The 22,733-nt window shown below is 41.5% G+C and overlaps 1 protein-coding gene across 4 annotated transcripts in view; it reads left to right on the top strand.

Annotated features, from left to right (window-relative positions):
• STARD13 (StAR related lipid transfer domain containing 13) overlaps positions 1-22,733 on the top strand; it is a 305,130-nt gene that overhangs the window by 57,567 nt on the left and 224,830 nt on the right. The window contains exon 1 of one of the 4 annotated variants that reach the window (XM_059378089.1): positions 13,861-14,282. The exons of 2 other annotated variants lie outside the window; for them this stretch is intronic. In XM_059378089.1, coding sequence (XP_059234072.1) covers positions 14,159-14,282 — 124 coding nt within the window. In that variant the 5' untranslated portion in view covers positions 13,861-14,158. Of the gene's footprint in view, positions 1-13,860; positions 14,283-22,733 lie in introns of those variants that run through there. One more of the 4 variants, XM_059378091.1, reaches the window with a different exon arrangement.

The following is a 22,733-nucleotide window of genomic DNA, read 5'->3' as shown; positions in this document are numbered from 1 at the left end:
CTTACTTTTGCATAAAACATCAAACCCTCTTAAATGTAATTCAAATTGAAATACTTATCACATTCCAATGGAATCTTTGATTCGGGCAAGATAAAAACACTGTGAGTCACAACTGAGTTTTCCCTGAATCTTCTCTAACTAGTTTACATTATACAAAAGGTAAAGGCATATCAGATAGGTAGGTCATTGCCATTTTATCTAGGGATATTTTCCCACCAAGATAAAAGCAGACATAGAACAGGTAGAAGTGAATTTAACAATACCACACTCAAGATTGGAGCAAATGGATATTAAACCATAAAGAATGACTTTTAATACTTGAAGAAGTTTTATTGTTGTTTTTACTAGTTTAAAAAAAAAGTTGTTGTCCTTCCTTTTTTTTTTTAACAGCTGTTCACCTTTGCGAAATGACAGTTTCCATCTTTTCTTCTCTGTTGCCGTTAACCAGAACACAGCTAGCTCTCTTGGACTGAATTTAATTGAAGCCAGCTTAGATGTGGCATTGATTAACTGTTTCAGGCAGAGAACTGTCTTTAGGTTTCAAAACTCTGCTTAAAGTTGTTGCCCACATATATGCCTTATGAGAAATAAATTAAAAGAAGATTCAGAAACAGCTGGAAACATTCTTTTTCATGTCTAACATACATTTTATAAAATAAAAATGGTAAAAGAGTTAAGTCATTTGCACTATGATATATCACATCGCTGACTTGATGAAAATTCTGCTTCCCTTTTTCTTGATATAATATCTGCATAGTGACAGAAGGGTGATGAGTGTTCATGCTGTTAATGCTGTCATTAATCATTTTGCTATATACTTATTTTAATGTATTTTTAAGGCAAACTTGGACTACTGGATACTTACACAGTACTCTTTTATAGAGCATGGATAACTTCTGTCATAACCTCTAAAAATCCTTCATAAAAAATAAACTTTTAGCTCAAATCCAAAAGGTTAGCTTTCATAATAGTTCATCTTTGAACCCCCAGCAATAGGCTCCTTTCACTAAATGTTGATATAATATCCGGCCTATCAAGAGAAATCAGTGTATAATGCTTATGAAAGGCATAGAACTGTGCAAATGTGCTGTTTTATAAGGCATTAATCCAGAGATCCAATAATCTGTACAGTGAACTTTATCTTGACAGGTAAATCAACCCACTGCTAAGTAAAACAGCCAGACAATACTATCCTTGTTGTGAACTGCAGGTGTTTCAGAAGCTGGGTGAACGTGGGAGAAACCTCACAGCCTCAGATGGCGGGAGTGAATGGTGGTGAAGGAAGCAAAGCTTGGTGAGTTGGTTAGGCAGGTGCTTGGGACACTGAAAGGAGTAAATAGAAATAAAAAATCAAAAGCAGGTGTCTGCTTAGGTTTTATGGCTTTACTAGAAATAATGAGAGAGCTAACATCAGGAACACAGACTAAAATAGTTCTAAGAAACCTTGGTTTGAAAGAATGAATTAATGCTTTGGAAATAGCTCTGTTCTCAAGATTAATTGTGTCCAGATTAATTACAGGGAAATCCTGTTAAATCTAAGAACAAACATATTTATCAGCCTCAGAAGTATTTATTAAATCCCTCTAGTGTCAGTGACAGTCCCCTGTCCTGCCTTTTTTAAGGAAACCATATAATCTCAGGAAACATTATTTGCCAGAATTTTTAACAGTTGTAGCCAAGTGATATATATGTGCATTTAACTCACTTTCAGAGCCAAGTTTAAGCTATTCTGTACCTATGATACTGCACATAGGGAGAAAAAACTTCCAACTAATAGTATTAAGAAAACATTTGCTTAAAATAAAAGAACCAATGGGTGAAGACTGTGTCACACCAATAATATCTTGATGAAAGCGTCTTTAAAAACATGAAATTGGAAAAATAAAACCATTAAAGAGAAATTAGGAAAATAACAAAGAATTTGTGAGCGGGAATAGTTAATGTCTCAAATGAAAATGATTATGTTTTATAGTTGTATCAAGAAAAGTTTACCAAATGGAGAGTAGACAAAGCAACATGCTTTCCTGGTCAGACACCTGACTTGCTACAAATTTATAGTTCATGAATGAGTGTTCCAGAGAGCTTGATGGATTCTGTAAGGTACTGAAAGCCGAGGGATTGCATTTTATGTTTGGTTTGCCCATGATTCATCTACAAAGCCCATTTGATGAAATACACAGCATTTCTTCTGCTACAAAGTCTTTTGGTTTTTACCACCTACGGGTCCAGTGGGAAGAATCTCTAGCCTTGCCACCTTGCTGTCACCTCCCCATTAGGGCTCTCTCCTCCAGCCTCGACTGCTCTCATGTGGGATACCGAGTCCTTCTAATGCAGTTTAACCTATAACAGGGAAATGGAATGATGGGACATCAGCTGTGCATTGCTGATGTGCATCAGAATTACAGTGTGATATTGCTTCATTCCCTTTGTCCAAATTAAAGGTGCTGAACGATACCTTTCCCAATTCCGGTTACTCTGTCTCTAGATTTCCCATCTTGAATTCTTTGAGGGTATGGATTTTTTGTTTGGTCCAGCCCCTCCTTTTCCTTCACTCCCCATTTTTTTGTCTCTTCAAGGGGATAAGGGTCCTTTCCTCCTTGAGGCTCAGATGAGCCTAAATCAGTTGTTTTTGTGATTACCTCCTGCTATCATGAAAGGTGACCAACTGCCTCTTACTCTGGAGTTTTTGCCTCCAGGCTAAATTCTAGGGTGTTTTTTTCTTGCCACACTACCTTGGTATGCAGTATTGGAGCCCTTCTCTGTTCCTTCTGGTTTTATTTAGCTGCTACCTTTCTGCTCTTATCCACATCCTACGGTTTTTCTATTTTTTATTTTTCTTCTTCTTAACTGTTATTCTGTTCTCCTTTTAAACCACACACACTTTACCCACAAGAAAGCTATATTTTCCCCTAGATGAGATATTACTGATTTTTTTTGTTTTACAGTACTGTATTCCTAGTCAGGGAGTCCCCAAAAACGTATGTGTTAAATTAACAGTATCCTCTTACATATTAAAGCTAACCCACTTCATTTCTATTGTATATTTAAAATAGTTATAACTTTCTTAACTATCTACATTTATACATATTTTAATACAGAAAACCTTGGCTTCCAACCCTGGTTTGGGTGAAGGGAGGGAGTTAATTTATGACCAGATTAACTTTCTCCATTATAAAAATGTAGAATTTGGAGGAGAAAAAAACCCTAAATTCTATTTTAAATTAATCTGCGTGATTAAGTATTTGAAAATAGTTAATAATTTTAACCCATAATTTATTACTATTATTTCCTGTCATTCTTGGTTATTTTATCAGTTGTAACTTAGGACATACGTTTGTATGCATATCTACTCATGTCTGTCTCATGGCTTGATGCAAAATATTTTCACGTTTAAGTGGGTAACAAACACTTGGACACACTCATCTTCCCTAGCCCACTCTTCAGGCCCAATTTCCAGGTTTTTTTTATTCAATAAATACATAGTGAGTACTCACCATGTATTGGGCACCATATTCCAGACTGGGGATAGAGAAATTAAAACCTTACTCCCTGTCTTCAAGGGGGTCATGATCCAATGGGGGAGTGAAGCAGTTACTCTCTGTAGTTTAGGGAGATCTATTGAGAGGAAGAGCCAGTGTATTCCTGGCAGGAGGAACACGTACAAAGGTACTGAGGCAGAAGAAGGTGCGATGCATTCAAGGAACTGCCAGTTTCTCTGTTTTCTTTGGGAAGCATCAGGCAAGTGTTGATGCCAAGAGCAAGAGGGAAAAGCATGCATGGCAGATGGCAGGTACCTTTAATATGTAAGAAAAGCTCAAAGAGACAGTAAATAGAATAGAGGTCACCAGGGACTGTGGGCAGGAGGGAGAAGAAATTCTTTATATAAATACAGCTTTTTTGTTGAGGATGAAGAATGTTAGATACAGATGATTGTGACGTTTATACAACACTGTGAATGTGATTAATGTCACCAAATCGTATACAATAGATGGTTGAATGATAAATATTATGTGTATATTGCCACAGTAAAAACAATTATTTTGAGTGTGTATGGCTTTGCAGAGAAGGGCGGGGGGGGCGTTGAGACAGCCACAATGGAGAATAAGAATGACAGTCAGAGACATGGCATGAACATGCTAGCAGCTCTCAGTCCATCAGCATTGTGTCACCTGTCCATGTGGTTCTGTGATTTCAGCCACCGTGTGGTGACCTGGAAAGAAGAATGGATATAGAGCTTTTGTCAGACAGGCGTGAGAGAGCTAGAAACTAAAACAGCCGTGTGTGTGTGTGAATGTGTGAGTGTGTGTGTGTGTAATGAGAAAATGGTTGAGAGGCTGGCTCATGAACTTTAAGCTAAGGGTTGGAAGGGCGTGAGGCCAGAGAGGCCAGAGAGGAAAAGCAAAAGATCATGAGACAAGATGAGGAATGCTGGAAAGATCCGAGATCATCATAGAAGCTGAGATGAAGGTTCAGATTTTGGAAGCACAGCACTGTGGGGCGGTGACTTAGCCCAGGGCGTGTCCATGGGGGTGGGTGGATTAAGGGACGCTGGAGACAAAGACCTCCGCAGCTGTGAGTTGAAGGAACTAAACTCTGCAGAAGACATGGGACAAGATCCCGTGGTCACATGAGCTTTCTTAGCAAATGACGTATTGTTGATTCATTTGTCACATGCATCCATTAAGTGTCCACTTTGTACCAGACACTGCCTTAGCTGCTGGGAATGAGAGTCCAGGAAGAAAGACAATTCCTTGCTCTTGTCGAATTTACAGTCTAGTGAAGGGGCAAGCTGAGCAATAGCCAAAATAAACAGACTTAAAATAATCACGTGGGCATGCACTGTGGTCAGAGTTAGTGAGGCTTAATCATGTAAGAGGGACACACTGAGGTGGTCAGGAAGGGCCTCGAAGAAGAGAGAGTTATGCGGAGACCTATGAGTTAAGAAAATCAAGTTCAGTCATCCATTTTATTTATTTTCTTTGAGAATGCCATGTGCCAAGCACCGTTCCAGGCACAAGGAATGCAAAGATACATGAAACAGAGGCCCTGGTCACACAAATAGAATAGAGATACCATCGTATCAGTGAAATCCAGAAAGATCTCCCAGGACTCCAAGGATGGATTTGGACTCATAATTTTTTCCAATTAATATCAGGAGTTTTTCTTTTCAATGATGCCTGCAAGAAATAAATTATACCAAAAATATATTAGTAGTAGTGAATGGCCAATGGCGCACAACTGAAATGATACAGAAAATAAAGAATTATCCTATATGGGAGGAAAAAATGCTGAACTAAGAGGAGCAGACAGGAGAAAAATACATATAATGATAAAAGTAATTTCCATTGGCCCAGAAACTCTTAAACATAATTCCCTTTGTATTCACTACATTATTATAAAGCACTAACAGGAAAACATTTAACATTTGTAAAAATCAGCTACTCTTAGACAATTTCTGTTGAAAAGTTATGTCTTGAAGTTTACACTTTTTAAAATATCAGAAATTGAAATATATGTTAAACTACTGTTTATACTCCTTATAGTGTTGTTAGTGAAAACAAGTGTCACTGGGTGTTGACAGAATTTAGTCTTTGTCCTCCTATCCCATCATTGCATCTGAAAAAAATCAGGGACTGAAGGACCAAAGTTATTTTGAGGACCTCGTTTCATGAAAAAAAAAAAACAAAAAAAAACCAGAAATTTTATTAGATAACCAGACTTTTTCCAGCAGCTTTAATGAAATATTTGAGTAAAAGTCAACTCTAGATTACTTTAAATAATAAAATGGGGTTATTCTCATGACTGACAGAGATGACATTTCTTTTTATTTTATTTTATTTTATTTTATTTATTTTGGCAGAGAGAGATCACAAGTAGGCAGAGAGGCAGGCAGAGAGAGAGAGGAGGGAAGCAGGCTCCCCGCTGAGCAGAGAGCCTGATGTGGGGCCCAATCCTGGGACCTTGAGACCATGACCTGAGCTGAAGGCAGAGGCTTTAACCCACTGAGCCACCCAGGCACCCCAGAGATGACATTTCTCTAATGATTATAATGTATTGTCTTACAACCTCTAAAGTTCTACAAACAAGGGAGAAGAAACACTATCAGCTTAGAGGGACAAGGACTCTGGGGAGAGGCAAGGGAACTGTCGGGGAGTTAAGTGAGAGCTGGAGTTAACCATGGAGATCAGCCTTGAGTCTTGGTTCTATAATTTATTGGTGGACCATCTAGTCATATAACTTTACTGAGCCTGTTTCTTTGCCTTTTTTTTTTTTTTAAGTGAACGCCTACTTCTTGTATTTGTTATATTAAGTAAGCTATGTAAAGTGCTTTATCCTATGTAGTGCTTAACTGGGGCAAATGCTTATTAGTGAAAAATTCCTAAAGAAAGTATCATATCTACTCAGATTAAGTAACAAGTTGGGAATTAACTGCTGAGATTTCACCAAAAGATTTGCCTCTAGAACGTGGACTGTATGCTACCTGTCTTTCAAGTTGCCCAGGGTTTGCTCCATATGTATCTGTGGAATAAATAAAATGGCAGTGGGAGGTCAGCCCAGGGAAGGGGAAGAGAGTCCCAGCCCCTTCTGACTGTGCATACCACACATTTAACTGCCCTTAGCTCATGTCAATAGGTGAACATGGGGCAACCAGAGGAAACCTGTGTCATTCCAGATAAAGACACTTGTTGAATGAATACATTTTTTAAATGCAAGTAGGCAATGTACCAGCTCCAAGCATAGATTGTCCCCAATCTTTCCTATTATCTACAGCTTCCATTTGGATAGCACTTTGAATTGATAAGCCTCTCTCACACATAGTTTGATCAGGGTAAGTAGAACAAATGTTCTTGTCTGCATTTGACAAGTAAGGAAATTGATGTTTTGGGGAGGTTCAGTAGGTTCTACCGGTCCTATAGCTTATCATTCTCCAAGTTGAGATTTGAATTCTATTCTTATTCCTCCCCAGTTCATCCCTATTCTCTGCCACTCTTTAGTGTCTTCTTGTTTTTTGGTATGATGCTGTGCAGAATTTAGCTGGCCTGGAATCTCATGAGAGTTTCAGAATTGGCATAGGCCAAATAATGTTAATAATGATAGCTAACATTTAATGAATGCTCATTATACGCTAGGAAACATTCTAAGTATTTTACATGTATTATTACACTGGATCCTTACCAAAAATGCTCTGAAGGCAGCACTATCATCATTCCCATTTTATAGATGCCAAGGCTGAGGAACAGAAAAGAAACTTGTCCAAATCACACAGCCAGTTGGTGGGAGCCAGGGTATCAACCCAGGTGTTGACTCCTCCTTTACTTGCCTCACCACTTCACTGCCCAAGTGAGCCAGAAAACTGCCTTTCTGACCCCTCGGATGATATGTTTATTGACCTTAAAGAGCTGGGTAGCACCAAGATAGTGCTTCACAGTGTAAGTCTGAGTGTCCCCAAACATGCTGAGGTCTAAAACTAGCCTCCGTATACAGGCAGTCATTGCAAAATGGATGAATCTTAACTAGTCATTTTGCCTATATCCATGTAATAAAGCACGGTTATGTAGGAAGTTAATATTTGTTCAACCATCATGGCTAAATGAACAGGAGGAAGGATGCCCCAGGGTGTCCGCAACCGGGCATCAAGAGGATTCCAATCACTAGACACCCTTTGGTTCCAGTGGCCTGTGAATATGATAAGTGATTTGTGACACGCTGACCCAGGATCTCCCATGTGGTAATGATAGTCCCCAAAAACATACATGAAAAATACAATCTGTGTGAAGTCAGTGAAATATTAGGACATGACATTAAACCTGGGGATTCCAGGCATTTATCAGCGTACGAGGAAAATACCGAACACAGCCAGAGATTTTGATCGGCAATGCAGAGTTCACAGCTAACGTTAAAGTTGCTTCCAAGAAAGCCTGGAGCCCAACAATATTTTAATTAACAGAACAAAACCCAACAGCAACAGTCACAGCTGTTAGCATTAGGAGACTGGTGGATTCAGAGCTTGGCAACAAGGCACTAAGACACACCCGCTGGGACAGGTACAGATTGGTGACAAAGAGCTAAGGATCCAGCAGGAAAGCCAGCTTCTCCAGAACTTTCAGCAGCATTTTTTAATGAGGAAACCAATAATATGAGATTACATTTCAGAATCTCCATAACAAGACCCTGAAATATAGCCTGAAGGGAGCGCTGAAGGGATGGTTGCCACAGAGCGTTTTCTCTGGGGGAAAGAGCATGCTTGCAGAGTCCCGGGGAGCTCTTTACCCTTCTGTTGTGCACGGAGGGGAAATGGGTGGCCCTGAGGAAGGTAGTCTCCTACAATAAAGCTGAAAACAACGTGAAATAATGGTTCATAACCATAGGCTCCTGGCAAGGGTTTGCTGGCCCTGGTACAGTTAGAAGAAACCGAATTCTTTTTCTAAACAGAGCCTTCTGACAACAAAATACTCTGCACAAGAACTTCTCCATTCTTAATGCTAAGGGGTGATGGCACAGGATGGCTGAATGTAGAAGGGGGAATAGGAAAGATAGGAAGTTAATGGGATTGCAGAGCCACTGGCATTCTTATATATCGGAGGATGGATGGCAAGGCTTGCTTATTGCTCGTGGCTGTGGGTACAGTGACGAGGAGTCTTCATTATATAACATTAAGAGAAGGTGAAGAAAAAATATCTTTTTTCTCCTTTTTAGTGAAAGTTGTTAGTGACAGAATTGTTTGTAATTTCAGAAATTAGGAGTGAATGAAATGTCCAAACTTATGAAGGTTTTAAAATACATTATGATGTGTCTGTCCAGCAGAAACGTATTCACTAAATATTCACCAAAAAGTACATTTAAAAAAGTTTAGGAGACTGGGAAAGTTCTCACAATCTAGTATGAAGTGATAACATTTTTCAAAGTTTGGTATGAAAGTTATTCCAGTTTTTTTAAACATGCAAAGAAAAAACTGAAAAGGAAAAATTTTCAGATGTTATCAGCCCTCTCTCTCTGACAATATTACAGGTAATTTTAATGTTTCTATTTATAATGTTCTGTGTTTAAAAACTATAATCATTATTATGTATTGTATATTTAAAATTACTGAACTTGATATAAGAAAAGAGAGGGATAATTAATGACAATGAAGCCGCACAGCTACAGGCATAATTAAAATTTATATTTATACTAAGGAGCAGACCCTAGTAACCAGTCATCTAAATAACTAAATAACCAGTCATCTAAAACTACAATAGAGTATTTACTTAGTCAGAAGATGATCCCAGTATGGGCTATTCACTAAGAAATGCACATGGGATTTAGAAATAAAAGTATTAGTCCCAGCTGGGGGAGCTCAGGCCTGGGGCAGGGCAGCAGGGAGGCGAAAGAAAGCAGTTACTCATAATGCTCTATAATTGCTGGGCCCGGGGCACCTGGGTGGCTCAGTGGGTTAGGCCGCTGCCTTCGGCTCAGGTCATGATCTCAGGGTCCTGGGGTCGAGTCCCGCATCGGGCGCTCTGCTCAGCGGGGAGCCTGCTTCCCCTCTCTCTCTCTCTGCCTGCCTCTCCATCTACTTGTGATTTCTCTCTATGAAAAAAAAAAAAAAAAAAAAGAAATACATTATAATTGCTGGGCCCAAGGTGTCCCATAGGAACACAGGAGAGGAGGAACCCCCCCAGCCACTGGGATCTGTGGAAGGCTTTCAGAAGGAATCTGACTTGATTCCTGAAGGATGAATGAAAAAAAAAGTCGGGGAAGGTTTTTTTTAGCAGAGGAATGTACAAAGACAGAGCTGAGTGAGGGTCATAGCTTTCCAAAGTAATCTCATAGGAAGAAATTCAAGGGAGGAAAGAAGAAAATTTGACCAAACTCGGTACTCTGGAGACGGAGAAGCAGAGAAAGACTGAAATGGTATTAGGAATTCTGGAGGAACGTGACAGGTGCTGGTATCACTGGATAACACAGGAACTGGAGATGGAAGAGCAGGGAAAATCAGAGATACCCATTAGTAAGGTACATGATACACAATGCTGGGGTATAATCATTCATTCTACAAGTTTTTACTGAACATACGGCCAAGGACTGTTGTAGGTGCTGAGTATGCACTAGTGGGCCAGGCAGACAATGCCTCTGCTCTCAGAATGCTCCAGGTTTGCCTGGGAGAGAGACCACAAACAAACAAGAAAATGTGTGAAATGGTTAAGTGCCATAAAGAAAATTATAGCACTCATGGATGCCTCGAGACGAAGTAATGCAGTTATTTAGACTGGATGTCTGGAAAGGCCCCTTGGAGGGGCTCAGGAAAGATTAGGGATAGGACAGCAGTGTGATAATGATAAGGTTAGGACAGCAGTGGCATAGCATTCATTGTCTGGACGCTTTCTTTGTGACAAGTGGATTATTTCATTAAATGCACAGTATAATCTTATAGGTAAGTAGCCTTGATGGGCAGAAACTTACCAGAGTCAAACACAACTCTGCCTTCAGCCACACTCTTTTTTTTTTTTTTTTTAATTTAAATTCAGTTAGCTGAGGTGGCTGGGTAGCTTAAGATCTGCCTTGGGCTCAGGACTTGAGCCCACGGTCCTGGGATCCAGTCCTGCATCAGGCTCCTTGCTCAGCAGGGTGACTGTTTTCCCTCTGCCTGCTGCTCCCCTGCTTGTGCTCTCTCTGACAAATAAATAAAAATCTTGAAAAAAAAAAAAAAGATTTAAATTCAATTAGCCAGCATATAGTACATCATTAATTTCAGATGTCGAGTTCAGTAATTCACCAGTTGCACGTAACACCCAGTGCTCATCACATCACGTGCCCTCGTTAATGCCTATCACCCAGTTACCCCCCCTCACTCTCATCCCCCTTCAGCAACCTTCAGTTTATTTCCTAGACTTAGTTTCTCACGGTTTGTCTCCCTCTCTGATTTCTTCCCCTTCAGTTTTCCCTCCCTTCCCCTATGATCCTGTGTCCAGCCACACTCTCAAATACAAGTACTTTTATGTGTACCAAGTTGGGCCTTGAGAGGTAAGGGATGAAACTGTGAGAAGGAATGCAATTACCCAAGGACACAAAAACATGAGGAAAAAGGAGTGGGCTAAAAACTGAAACGTAGGCAATGCCAGCACTGGGGGGGGGGGGGGGGGAATCTGAGGACAAACAGCTCAGCCATGTAGCCTAACAGCCATGAGACAAGCCAGCATCATAAGGAAGCAAATGGCCAGCAGTGCCCCATTGTCCACATGACCTAGAAAGGACAACAACAACACAAAACATCCATCAGATTTAGCAACCAGACAATTAGTGGTGACCTTGGTAAGACAGGTTTCGGTGCAGTAGTGAGGAGGCCAGATTGCAGGTTGATAAAGGAAGATTTCCTTTTCCAAGAGAAACAAGATAGAGGCAGCACACCTTGCTATGGGGGTCTGGGTTTGGTTTAAGGAAGGGTGAGCCTTTTCAGAGGAAGGTTGAGGATATAGAGGCAATAACTGATGTAGCAAAGTCCTCATAGGGACAAGAAAGGACAGTAAACGGAGCACAGGTGGAGGACTATGTCTTAGTAGGAAGAGGTGCCTCTCTTAGATAACAGGGGTGGGGATTCCTTCTCTTTGAAGTAGACCTTATTGTCATCTGCTCAAGGTGAAGACCCCGGGGGTGGGGGGGGAGGGATTAGTCCTTAAAGGAGTTTTCCTGAAGGTTCCGCTTTGAGATAGGGCTTGCAGATGCTAAGAGCCTGAGTACAAGACTCCAAGGAGCCCTGAGGTTCCTGTAAGTTTGGAAGCCTTGCCTTTGCGGCGGCAACACGTCCACAGCTGTGGGATTTCCTGCAGCCAGGCCGGCAGCTGGGCCAGGCAGGGAGCTGGGCTGAGCTGCATCGCACAAGCTGCCCAGGCAGCATCTGTTCTGGGAAGATCACTTGAGTCTTGCATCTGGCTTCTCTTGTATCATCCTGAACCCAGGGACTCTTCTACAACCAGAGCTAAACAAATTTGCACTGCAAGAACTTCTCTTCAAATTTGTCATTGAAAGAAAATACCTAATCCATGCCATCTGAATGTAAAATACGTATTAAAATAGAAAAGTAGTAGGGGTGTAGGATCTTTGGAACTAAGTGATCAGTGATATAGCTGGACTATTCCTTGTAGGGTTCTATTCTGGGGGAAACATTGTTACAACGTCTGCCTACATTTGATTCAATTAGGTCCTTTTTTAAGAGTTGAACACACAGCTTCCCTAGGCATGTAATTGTGAAACATTTTGTTGTTCTACTGTATAGCAGTCACTTTAAGATAACAAAGGCTTTTTCTCTGTGCAGGGTATTTCGTTACCAACTACATGCGTACAAAACAGAGGATGTAATCAAAAGGGTTTTTGGCATGGGTCCAGAAAGTTATTTGGATTAGTGTATAACTGGCCGCCATAGTTTCCAGTCCATTTCTGATCCATGACTTATTGCTTCATAACTGACAATTTCAAAGGTTTATCAGGATGGCACACAAGAGCTCAATCATTACTTTCCAGCTCATTCTGAAGTCTGTTTCATTAGTGAACATTTTTGGTTATTTAAGATAACAAATTAAGATAAAGACTGTTTTTTCCATCATTTCTCTCCCATTTTCTATCAACAGTAGAAAATGGTGGAGTGGAGGGACTATTAACTAAAAGTGTAAAATTGTAACAGGAGTACCTCAGGTAGCTGATAGATTCCACTCCTGAAATCAGTAGCAATTTATATTATAGAGAAAGGATTTGACAGTTCATTTTCAAACTTCACATGGAACGCCTGAAATTAAAAAAACAAAACAAAACAAACAAAAAACCAAAACAGCTGAATAACTGGGTTTTCTAGCAGTCTGTTTCAAAGACATTTTAAAAGAAAGAAGATTTCAAGAAATTTTACTGTTTGAATGATTCAGAAATTCTCTTTTGAAATATTTTGAAACATTTCAATTCCTCTCACGAAAGTTGAAACGTGTGACATTAATCACATCATTGATTGCGTCAAATGTTGTTGGGTCACAAAGTATTGCGTCAAATGTTGTCAAAATGACTTTCTCTAAGGTCCACCAAGCACTTTAGAAAGCAGAACATTGGGAATAGCAGGACACCCTGAGGCCTGAACCAGCACTGCCCTCATGAGTGAGGCTTTGGAGCCCAGTAAAATGACTTGGACACCACCTTCTCAGGTATTTCTAGAAGAGCCGGTGCCTCTCCTCCCCCTTTCCTACCGGAATCAATTAATTCCTAATTATAACCCTGCCTCATGTTATTGACTAAAAATACCTTAAAAGTCTTCAATTTTCATTAATATCCACTTTTTAAAAGTGCATGCAGATTTTAATGCTTTTCCGCAGTATGTAACTCTAATGTGGGTTCCTGGCGGTTTGACCTTAATATTTACAAGTTATTTTCCTCCAACGCAGTGGCTGTAATACTCTGACTCTTTACATCATTTCATCGTTGATTGCAGTCAGGTGATCATTTATTTCATTGATGAAATCAGGAAAGATTTAACATAAAACCCAAGGACACTAGTATCCCAACTCCGAAAGAATGTCAGCCAAACTGATCAGATAGATGATTTCAAGTGACTTGAATCCAGGAAAACTATGAGCTGTGGCATAGTTCAAAATTTGTGTCACGGTGGTGGTGATGGTGGCGATTCTGAAACCTAAAAATGGAAACTATCGAGAAATAGGAGTATGGTACAGCCCCTGATCTCCGAGTGAAACTGAAAAGGGAGTGGAAACTCCGTGAGTGGGGGCCACCGGGCCAGGCTGTCAGGCTTCGGCGAGGGTGGGAGGGAGGGAGCAAAAGCTCCCGGGGGAAGGAGTGGGGCGCTAGACCGTCCCGGAGAGCAGGGGAGGGAGGGGAAGGGAGGGGAGCGGCGGAGCGCGGAGCGGAGGGGAAGGAGGGAGGGAAAGTGGGAAAGGAGTAGAGAAGTAGACGGAGCGCAGAGGTTAACCTTGCACGGCTCCGGGGCGGGCGGCGCATCCCGGCCCGCGCACGCCGAGCAGCCCCCAGCGCGGGACGGCGGCGGACCCATGTCGCGCCCGCGGCGGGTCCCGAGACCCCAGCGGGCGTCCCGCGCCGGGCGTCTCGAGTCTCCGGGCGTCTGAGCTGCGGGCCACGCGGGAGTGGCGGTGGCGAGCCCGCTGGTCGTTATGAGGACGGATCTAAAATGACCAGCAAACGGAAACCCTTCCCGACGCAGCTCAGGCGGTCCATCAGTGAGCAGTTGCGGGATTCCACGGCCAGAGCCTGGGATCTGCTGTGGAAGAACGTCCGGGAGAGACGGCTGGCAGGTCGGTGCCCGCGCGACTCCGGGGCCGCGGGGCAGGAAGAAGCGCTGGCGGCTGGCGGCGTGGCCCGCCCGGCCCACCGCCCGCCGCGGCTCTGGGTTCCCCCGCACGGGTTGGGCCGAGCCGGCCGCGCTCACCCCCTGCCGGCCCCCGCCCGAGCGCCCGCGCTGCCCGCGCTGCGGGGTGGGTGTGGGTTCCGTCCGGCGCGCGCGCTGACAGCCCGGCGGGGCGCCACGCGCGGCTCCCAGAGCGGCCGCCGGGCTTACCTGGCAAGTCCGCCTCCGGGCGGCCTCCCCGCCGGGCTGGCCCCTGCTCCGCCGCCTTCCACCCAGGGAATGAATGAGTGCCCAGCCCAAGGGGTCCTCCACGGGGGCTACTCCTTCCAACGTCTTCTTTTACACGCGGGGCACCTCCACTGCGTGTCGTGAGTGGAGGCAGGGCGGGGGGGGGGTGCAAAGCAAGGGAGACTCTCCAAAGTTCTGGGAGACCAGATGTTTGGGGTACAGGAGTAGGATTTGGGGAGACAGGTGGACCGACAGCTGTTGAGTCAAGTAGATGGCTGCCCACAATCCGTGCCCTGCTGTGAATCGGGCTCTCCTCACTTTGGGATTCGAAAGAGGGGCCTTTTGGAATCTATTGCCCCAGAACTGGAGGAAGAGAAGAGGTGATTATTCAGAGTTAAGGGGTCCTTAAGAATCCTTGCTTGGGGGGCGCCTGGGTGGCTCAGTGGGTTAAAGCCTCTGCCTTCGGCTCAGGTCGTGATCCCAGGGTCCTGGGATCGAGCCCCACATCGGGCTCTCTGCTCCGTGGGGAGCCTGCTTCCTCCTCTCTCTCTGCCTGCCTCTCTGCCTACTTATGATCTCTGTCTGTCCAATAAATAAATAAAATCTTTAAAAAAAAAGAATCCTTGCTTGGGTCAGAGCGCCAGCCTCCTCCCTAGTACCTCCCACAGCCTCCGCACGCTGTGACCTTACTTCTGTGCTTGCTCCATGGAACCATCTCCTTGTAGGGCCACGGATGCAGTGAGTGGTCTGAGCCTTCTCAGAGCCCTCATTCAGAGCTGTAGGTCGAGTTAGTCACCACATCATACCTGCCCCAATAAGGGAAAGCCGCCCAATGCACAGTTCCAGAGCAGGGTAGGATTTAGGATCACTTTTCCCAAGTGTTGGCTGCTAGAAGACATTTCAGGGTTTGGGGGAAGTGTGTTTGGAAGGGTCCCTGGGCTGACCACCAGCCCAGTCTTGGGGACCTTGTTACCTCCTGTCTCTCCAGCAATATCTTCTGAGTTGGTCAGTGACCACAAGGATGGAAGAGAGTCCTAGAGAAGAAGAAGGTATGAAGTCTGAACAGAGGGAAGGGATGCCAAGGGTGAGATGGGAGATTTAACCTTCTCTGGGCTCCTCCCCTTTTCCCTAAAGTAGAACAGTAGAACTCCAACGCTGCATGTTCTGCCCCTACAGTGGGGCAGCCACCTCCCCCCAGCAGCCTGACAGCTTTCTGGAGTAGATGTTTGGAGCCTGTATCTCCTTGATTGTTGGGTCCTTATCAATCTAACTGGTCAAATCCGAAGCAGGGATTACCGATTATTTCAACACTCAATGTTGTCAGCATAAAATTTTCATCTCATATATCCTATCCAACAGAGTGGCCCCGTTTAGTAAGCACCCAAGAAATAAATGGACTTTTCTGTCTGGACCCAGAAATAAATTGTAGTAACCAATAGGTTTGAGGGTTAATTTTTAAAGACTTGTATGTGCATTGCAGACCTCAATTAATAACAATTGTAACTTTCCCTCTTATTGTGCTAAATTGTATCATCTACATGATGGATGGTATCAGAGAAATTTTTGTGGTCTAGTAAATGTTTGTTGCTTCATAACTTCAGAATGCTTACTGCAAATGTCTCTTTCATAGCTTCTGTTATTTAAGTTTGTTAAGTTTGTTAAATCAATGGATCTTCAGGAAACAAGTCTTTCCAGGAGGGCTGCCAAGGCTGTGCTGGGTTTTTATAGAAGCTGAGGCCAAAGATGACTGCAGCCCTGTCTTTTTCAAAAAGAGATCTGGGAAGGAAGAGAGTGAAATGTAAAGACTTAAAAAGCCATGAAGGCTGTCCAGGAAAAGTCATCTATTCACACAAATTTTAGGCATTGCAGTTCAGTTAAGGTGGTGGAGAGAAATTGATTCCGGGAAAAAAACCAGTGGTGGAGATTTTAAGATCATGAGTATAGAGAAATTAAGGCTAGAAGTAGCTTCAGAATGGTAAATATGAGTTCTCCAGAGCAGTGCAATTATTTTTTTTAATAGTGGTATGAGGTTTTAAAATGTTTAATCGGAATATTAATATCTGCTTACCCATAATCTGCTTACCACTTTGCTAACAGTGGATGCCAGCGGGTTATTCAGCTAGTACCAAACAATCCTCTGTGAAGCTGACTTCAACTTCTGCTTCTCCAAGTAAGCTGGGATGCTTGCCACAAAACCAAGCCGACTCCGTGAAGGAGCTTTTAGATGCAAATTGATTTTCTTGGGCTTTCTTGCTAAGGTAGCTAAAATATGGAACTTTGGCCACGAGACACTGAAATACTTAAGTTATTAATGTTGGCATCAATTCTAGGTGAAAGTGTTCTTCATTTGTAAAAGCGTTCTTTATATGGTTCTGTTCACAGTATCAGAATAACCAACTATGTGAATGTACCCCCAGAGAGTATCCATCCTGCCAAGACATAATACTGGCCTTTTTTTTTTTTTTTTAAATAAGGTTTTTGTTTTGTTTTGTTTGGGTTTTTTTTGTTTTGTTTTGTTTTGTTTTGTTTTGTTTTTTCTATCAGATAAAAATTGTTTGCTGGAATTTCTTTAATCTCCCTAAAATTTTCTTCTTATTACCTTTAGTCAATAGGACAGTGTTCAGAGTGCTTCATAACAAACTCATACTTAGAGCATTCTGAAGGCATCTAAGTCCCCCTTTTACTCCTTTACACCCAAAGGAAGGAAATCCTCATTCTAACTCACTCTTCTCTTCATGAAAGGCTGTCTTGTCAATGAGACAGAAAGACAAAAAATAGAACTGTGTAACAATACTGAAGCCTATAGATTTCTGTGCTGTGGGGCCATATTTAGGAAGGAAGGGATTACATATAATCAGAAAAAGCATTTCTTCACACATGTCACAGTACAGGCAATGAAACCAATAGAAGGATAAGATGTGAATGGTGTTCAAATATGTCTGTTTTATTACAAAATTAAAAAAGGAGTAAGTTAAAGAAGAATTGATATTGGGAGCTTTTCTTGGGCCTCCTGTTCTGTAGTAGCTGTCAGATTTTCGTCAGATTGTGGCATTTCTGCCAAGGCATACTTCTTAATTTCCCAAGACCCTAAGACCCATAAGGATCAGCAAGAGTTTTTCTCATTTGTTATCTCAATATTCATTATTCTAATAATGGTGGTGATTGTTATTTATTACCAAGCTGACAAAGTTAGTGTTCAAGGCAGGATTCTAACACAGGTTTTCAGAAGTCAAAGGCTATCTGTGCCCATTTTGTCTGACACCATACTTTATGGAGACACATGGACCTCAAATCCTTTCTCCAAAGCTGTCGCTTGCAGTTAGTTTAAAAAAGAATAACAAAGTTAACCGGAAAAATGCTCTTTTTTTTTTTTTTTTAAACTCGTGGAGGGACAGAGATAATCCTAATCTAAAACTTGTCTCCTAGTCATTCTTATTTCTTTTTAAAAGATGTTATTTATTTATTTAACAGAGAGATCACAAGTAGGCAGAGAGAGAAAAGGAAGCAGGCTCCCTGCTGAGCAGATGCAGGTCTCAATCCCAGGACCCTGGGACCATGACCTGAGTCAAAGGCAGAGGCTTAACCCACTGAGACACCTAGGTTCCCCTCCTCTAGTCATTCTTTTGGGCTTGTTAGTATATGGGCTTATGGAGATTTGACATAGCCAGACCTCTAGTTTAGCCTGGCCTCTGATGGCTGTGCCTTGCCCACTACCATTGCTATTAAGAAGCCAAGGTCTGCAAGAATGAGATGCTGTCATAAAACCTAAATGTAGGTTTCTTCACAGTGGGTGAGTGACAGGTTCTTTTGGCTTCCCCAGATCTCCCACCACCACTGGTGACAATTCTTAACTTTCATAGCATCCTTAAGTTCTGTAGGCAGTGGCATACCCTTGAGCTTTCAGTGTTTGTAAGCAACTTGAACTACTTTTCAAATGTTAAGGTCTGAGAAAATCCAAATGAGTTTTCTAAAGCTTTCTGCTTCTTTATTTTAAAACCCCACTCTATTTTAATGGAAATGTAATCCATATGTTTGATTCCTTTATACTCACATAACAGTGTTTAGGTAGCTTGTGAACTAATTGATGTCCAAGTCTTTTGATCTCTTTTATAGTCTCATTTTAAATCATTTCTCTTAGACACAGGAAGTTCTATTGCTGCCAAGAATAAACTAACTTAAAACACTGAAAAGTTTGAGTTTCGATTAGAAACACTAATTCCACCAAATTTCAGTGAGTTCTAGTCATGTTAAAACAGGTTCATTCATTCTCAGAGTCAACAGTAGCATCCTGTGATGTGATGTAAACACGAGATTGGGACTTCAATGCACAGTGGGATCAAGAACAGAACATGGGCCATAAAAAAAGTTCCTCATTAAAATCTAAATGTGTTCCTTGATATCAAAAAGTACAGGGTGATACTAGCTGATCCTTTTCATGTGTTTTATATCAGAGTCCTTCCTTTTTGTTATCACTTGCCTATAAGAACCAGGCCATCCTACTCTGTCGGGTTTTTGTTTTGTTTTTTGTTTTTTAAATCTCTTGAAAGGAGAATACATGTAGATGTAATTTATATTAACACTGACAAAAAAATCTGAGTAAGTACACAGTTAAGATCAGAGAAGGAAAGCATCTCTTATATCAGGGTTCTTAACCTTAGCTACCTCATCTGGAGCCTTTCACAAATATCAGTGCCCTGGCTGCCTCTTAGAGATTCTGATTTAGTTTAGATAAGGCCTGGGGATCAGCATGTTTTCAAACTCCACAGATGGTTCCACTGAGAGTGGCCTGGCCTGAGAGCCACTGACTTACATTAAGTACTCACCCAAGTCTGTGTCATTTCCTGACTGGTCAATTTTAGCCATTCTGACTGGTGTGAGGCAGTATCTCATTGTGGTTTTGATTTGTATTTCCCTGATGCCGAGCGATATGGAGCACTTTTTCATGTGTCTGTCGGCCATTTGGATGTCTTCTTTGTAGAAATGTCTGTTCATGTCCTCTGCCCATTTCTTGATTGGATTATTTGTTTTTTGGGCGTTGAGTTTGATAAGCTCTTTATAGATTTTGGCCAAGTCTGTGTCTAGCACAAGGTCAAAACTAGGCCCTTAGGGAAAGTTTTTGCTTAAGTGGAGTCCGAATGAGCTTGTTATTTTACAGGGGAACAAAAGGTTTGGGCCTTGTTGCCAAGGCAAGAAATTTGGTTTTGGTTTTACATATGATAAGGAAGCAAAGGATTTTTAAGTGGAAGAATGGCAGTGCCCCATTAAATTGCCACCAGAGTGGTCTAGGTGAGAGATAAATAATGATAGGGACTAGGGTGATAGTGACAGAGAGAGAAGGACAGATTTGGAATATGTTTAGACCGGAGAGAGATTGATGTGCTGGAAGTGAGGGTGGGATCAAGAACTCCTGGGTTTAGGGGCACCTGGGTGGCTCAGTCGGTTAAGCATCTGACCTCAGCTCAGGTCATGATCTTGGGGTTCTGGTATCAAGCCCCACGTTGAACCCTGCATGGAGACAAGCATCCGGATGCTTGTCTCCATGCTTGGTGGGGAGTCTGTGAGTCTGCTTCTCCCTCTCCCTCTGCCCCTCCCGCCACTAGTGCTCACTTTCTCTTTCTCTCAAATAAATAAACAAAATCTTAACGGGGAAAATAAAAGGAACTCCTGGGTTTGTAGCTGTAAGCTAAGAGGGGGACCACTGGCAGATTTGTATGTTACCATCCCAAAAGGAAGATTTTTTGGTGTCTGTTTTTTGACAGACGAGGAGTAAGGAGTTCTCCTTGAGCCAGACTAGACCAAAAATGCCTATTAGACATCCAAAAGTAAAAGTCAAAGAGTTGGATACACAAGTACAGGTTTGGAAGAAAGGTCAAAGCCAGATAAATCTGGAAGTGATTGGCATATAACTAATATAGAAGCCTTAAAACTAGATGGGGTTACTTAGGGGAAAAAAGATGGAACTAAGAGGAGGGGCCAAAGATAGAATCCTAGGGGATCCTTTCTTTAGAGCACACTATTTGGGGGCACCTGGGTGGCTCAGTCAGTTAAGCGTCTGCCTTTGGCTTAGGTCATGATCCCAGGGTCCTGGGATCCAGCTCCATATGGGGCTCCCTGCTCAGAGGGGGGTCTGCTTCTCCCTCTCCCTCTGCCACTCCACCTGCTCGAGTTCTCTCTCTCTCTCTCTCTCTCCCTCTCTGTCAAATAAATAAATGAAATCTTAAAAAAAAAATAGAGCACACTATTTGGATGTGAACTTTATAGACATATACGTATGCTAAATTTCTGGGGAATTAGAGAAAGCAACATCGTTTCTAAATTCAGCATTCTTATAGCAAAGGAATAGTAGTGCTATATTGAATAATCTTTTATGACAGATTTATTTGGTTCCAGAACTGTTGAAGAATAAAACATAATTGTGAAAATATGTCTCACTAATAAAATATACCTTTTAAAAAAAAAAAAACTTAGAAATGTCATTGCAAAGTAAAAATTGAAAATTTCAAATAGCATTTGAAGGAAAGACTCCTCAAGTTTTCCCTCAAATACAAAAAATAAAAATGTGGTTAATTAAATTAGAGTGTTCTTAGCAGGAATACTCCTATGGTTATTATAACTTGTGGGCCTCCCCTATAATGATATAAAAGCTTTATATTGGAAAGATGACTTCTCCAGTGTCATAACCTCCAGAAATAGTCTAATCAAACAAAGCTGAGTTTGTAAGAAAAGTTCTGTGTATTGAAGTTTCCAAGATCGCATCCCTTTGCTGACCTTCATTAGTTATGATTTGTCCATAATAAAGTTGACGGAGGGGAAGTTTCTCAGAGAAAAATAGATAATGTCTTAAATTTTTGCATTTGTAAGGAGAGTAATTTAAACTTGGCTTAACCTATCTGTAGCATGCTGGCTAACTCTTAGAAGTAACACAATTTCCTCCTGGAATTTGAACAAGGAAATGATCATGTTCATTAATGGCTGGCGGTTGCTCTGAACAAGACACACAAACCCCACTAGTTGGCTGGAATTCCTTCTAGAGGACCATGTGATATAATTCTGGGGACTCACCAACTTGATCATTTAGACATGGAGCATATATCTAATGAGATTAATATATATGCCTTTGTTGTGTTCTTTAAATCTTGTGTTGAACAAAAAACAACTTATAAAGAAAAATTTGCTTCTAGTTTACTGGGAGTTTATCCAATGATATGTTTCTATTCTGTTCTTTTGCAAGTTTAGTGATGTTGCAAAATGAAAACAAAAGTGGTTTGAAAAGTGTTATAACATTCCCAGGCTTTTTTCAGAAACCTTGAATGTTTAGTCCCAAAACAGTTGAGTTGAAGGACAAACATTTTTGTCATGTTTGTAGTTAGTCAATAAGTATTTATTGAGCCATGAAATAGCATCCTTGTCAAAGCATGTTGAGACTGTAGTGCAGGATATTAATTTAGTACTGTGGTTTTATCCTGGCAAAGCACACGAATTTTATTATGCTGCTCAAATCACTTAACTCATCTATTTAACCAAAAATAGAGCAAGCTTCCAGAAATTGCAAAAAGACAGTATAGAATGTGCCATGACTACACAATACTGTATTTGCAAATCTGCTGTGTTGAGCCATTTTATATTCTCAGACAATTTCCTTAGTAACGTCTTCATCCAAAATGAAATTTTCAGATTTTTATGGTTCTGTCATTTTGTGCAATACAGCATATTTTGCCTATATTTCATCATAGCAGACTATGTTTGGTGAATACTTTCCTTTCTCCTTTCTATATAGGAAATTAAATGAATACAAGCAGTGATTGTTGTACAACCCCATGAAAATCAGTACATTTACTAGCAATGACATTAAGTTGGGACGTCTTAATAGATGCTTCTTATTCTCTTTCCATCAGATAAGATGGAAATATTTTCAGGTTCCTTGAAGGATCTTTGAAAGCATTTTCTATCGAAATGTGATATTTATCTCTAGAATGATGTCCTAAAAGTACAAATATTTAACAGTACAAGTTATGCTAATGTACCACTACATGGGATTGTATGGATTGTCACAATGACATTATAAGGAAGGCAAGGCACTGTTCCCCCCTTTGCCTGACAGCGAGTTGCATTCATCCCAGAACTCTTCAAAGATTTTATTTATTTGTCAGAGAGATGGAGAGAGAGAGAG

Source organism: Mustela nigripes, chromosome 15 (genome assembly GCF_022355385.1).
Source record: "Mustela nigripes isolate SB6536 chromosome 15, MUSNIG.SB6536, whole genome shotgun sequence".
In the NCBI taxonomy this organism is placed as follows: domain Eukaryota; kingdom Metazoa; phylum Chordata; class Mammalia; order Carnivora; family Mustelidae; genus Mustela; species Mustela nigripes.
Note: the sequence above shows the minus strand (reverse complement) of the source record. Positions and strands in the feature narration are given on the sequence as shown.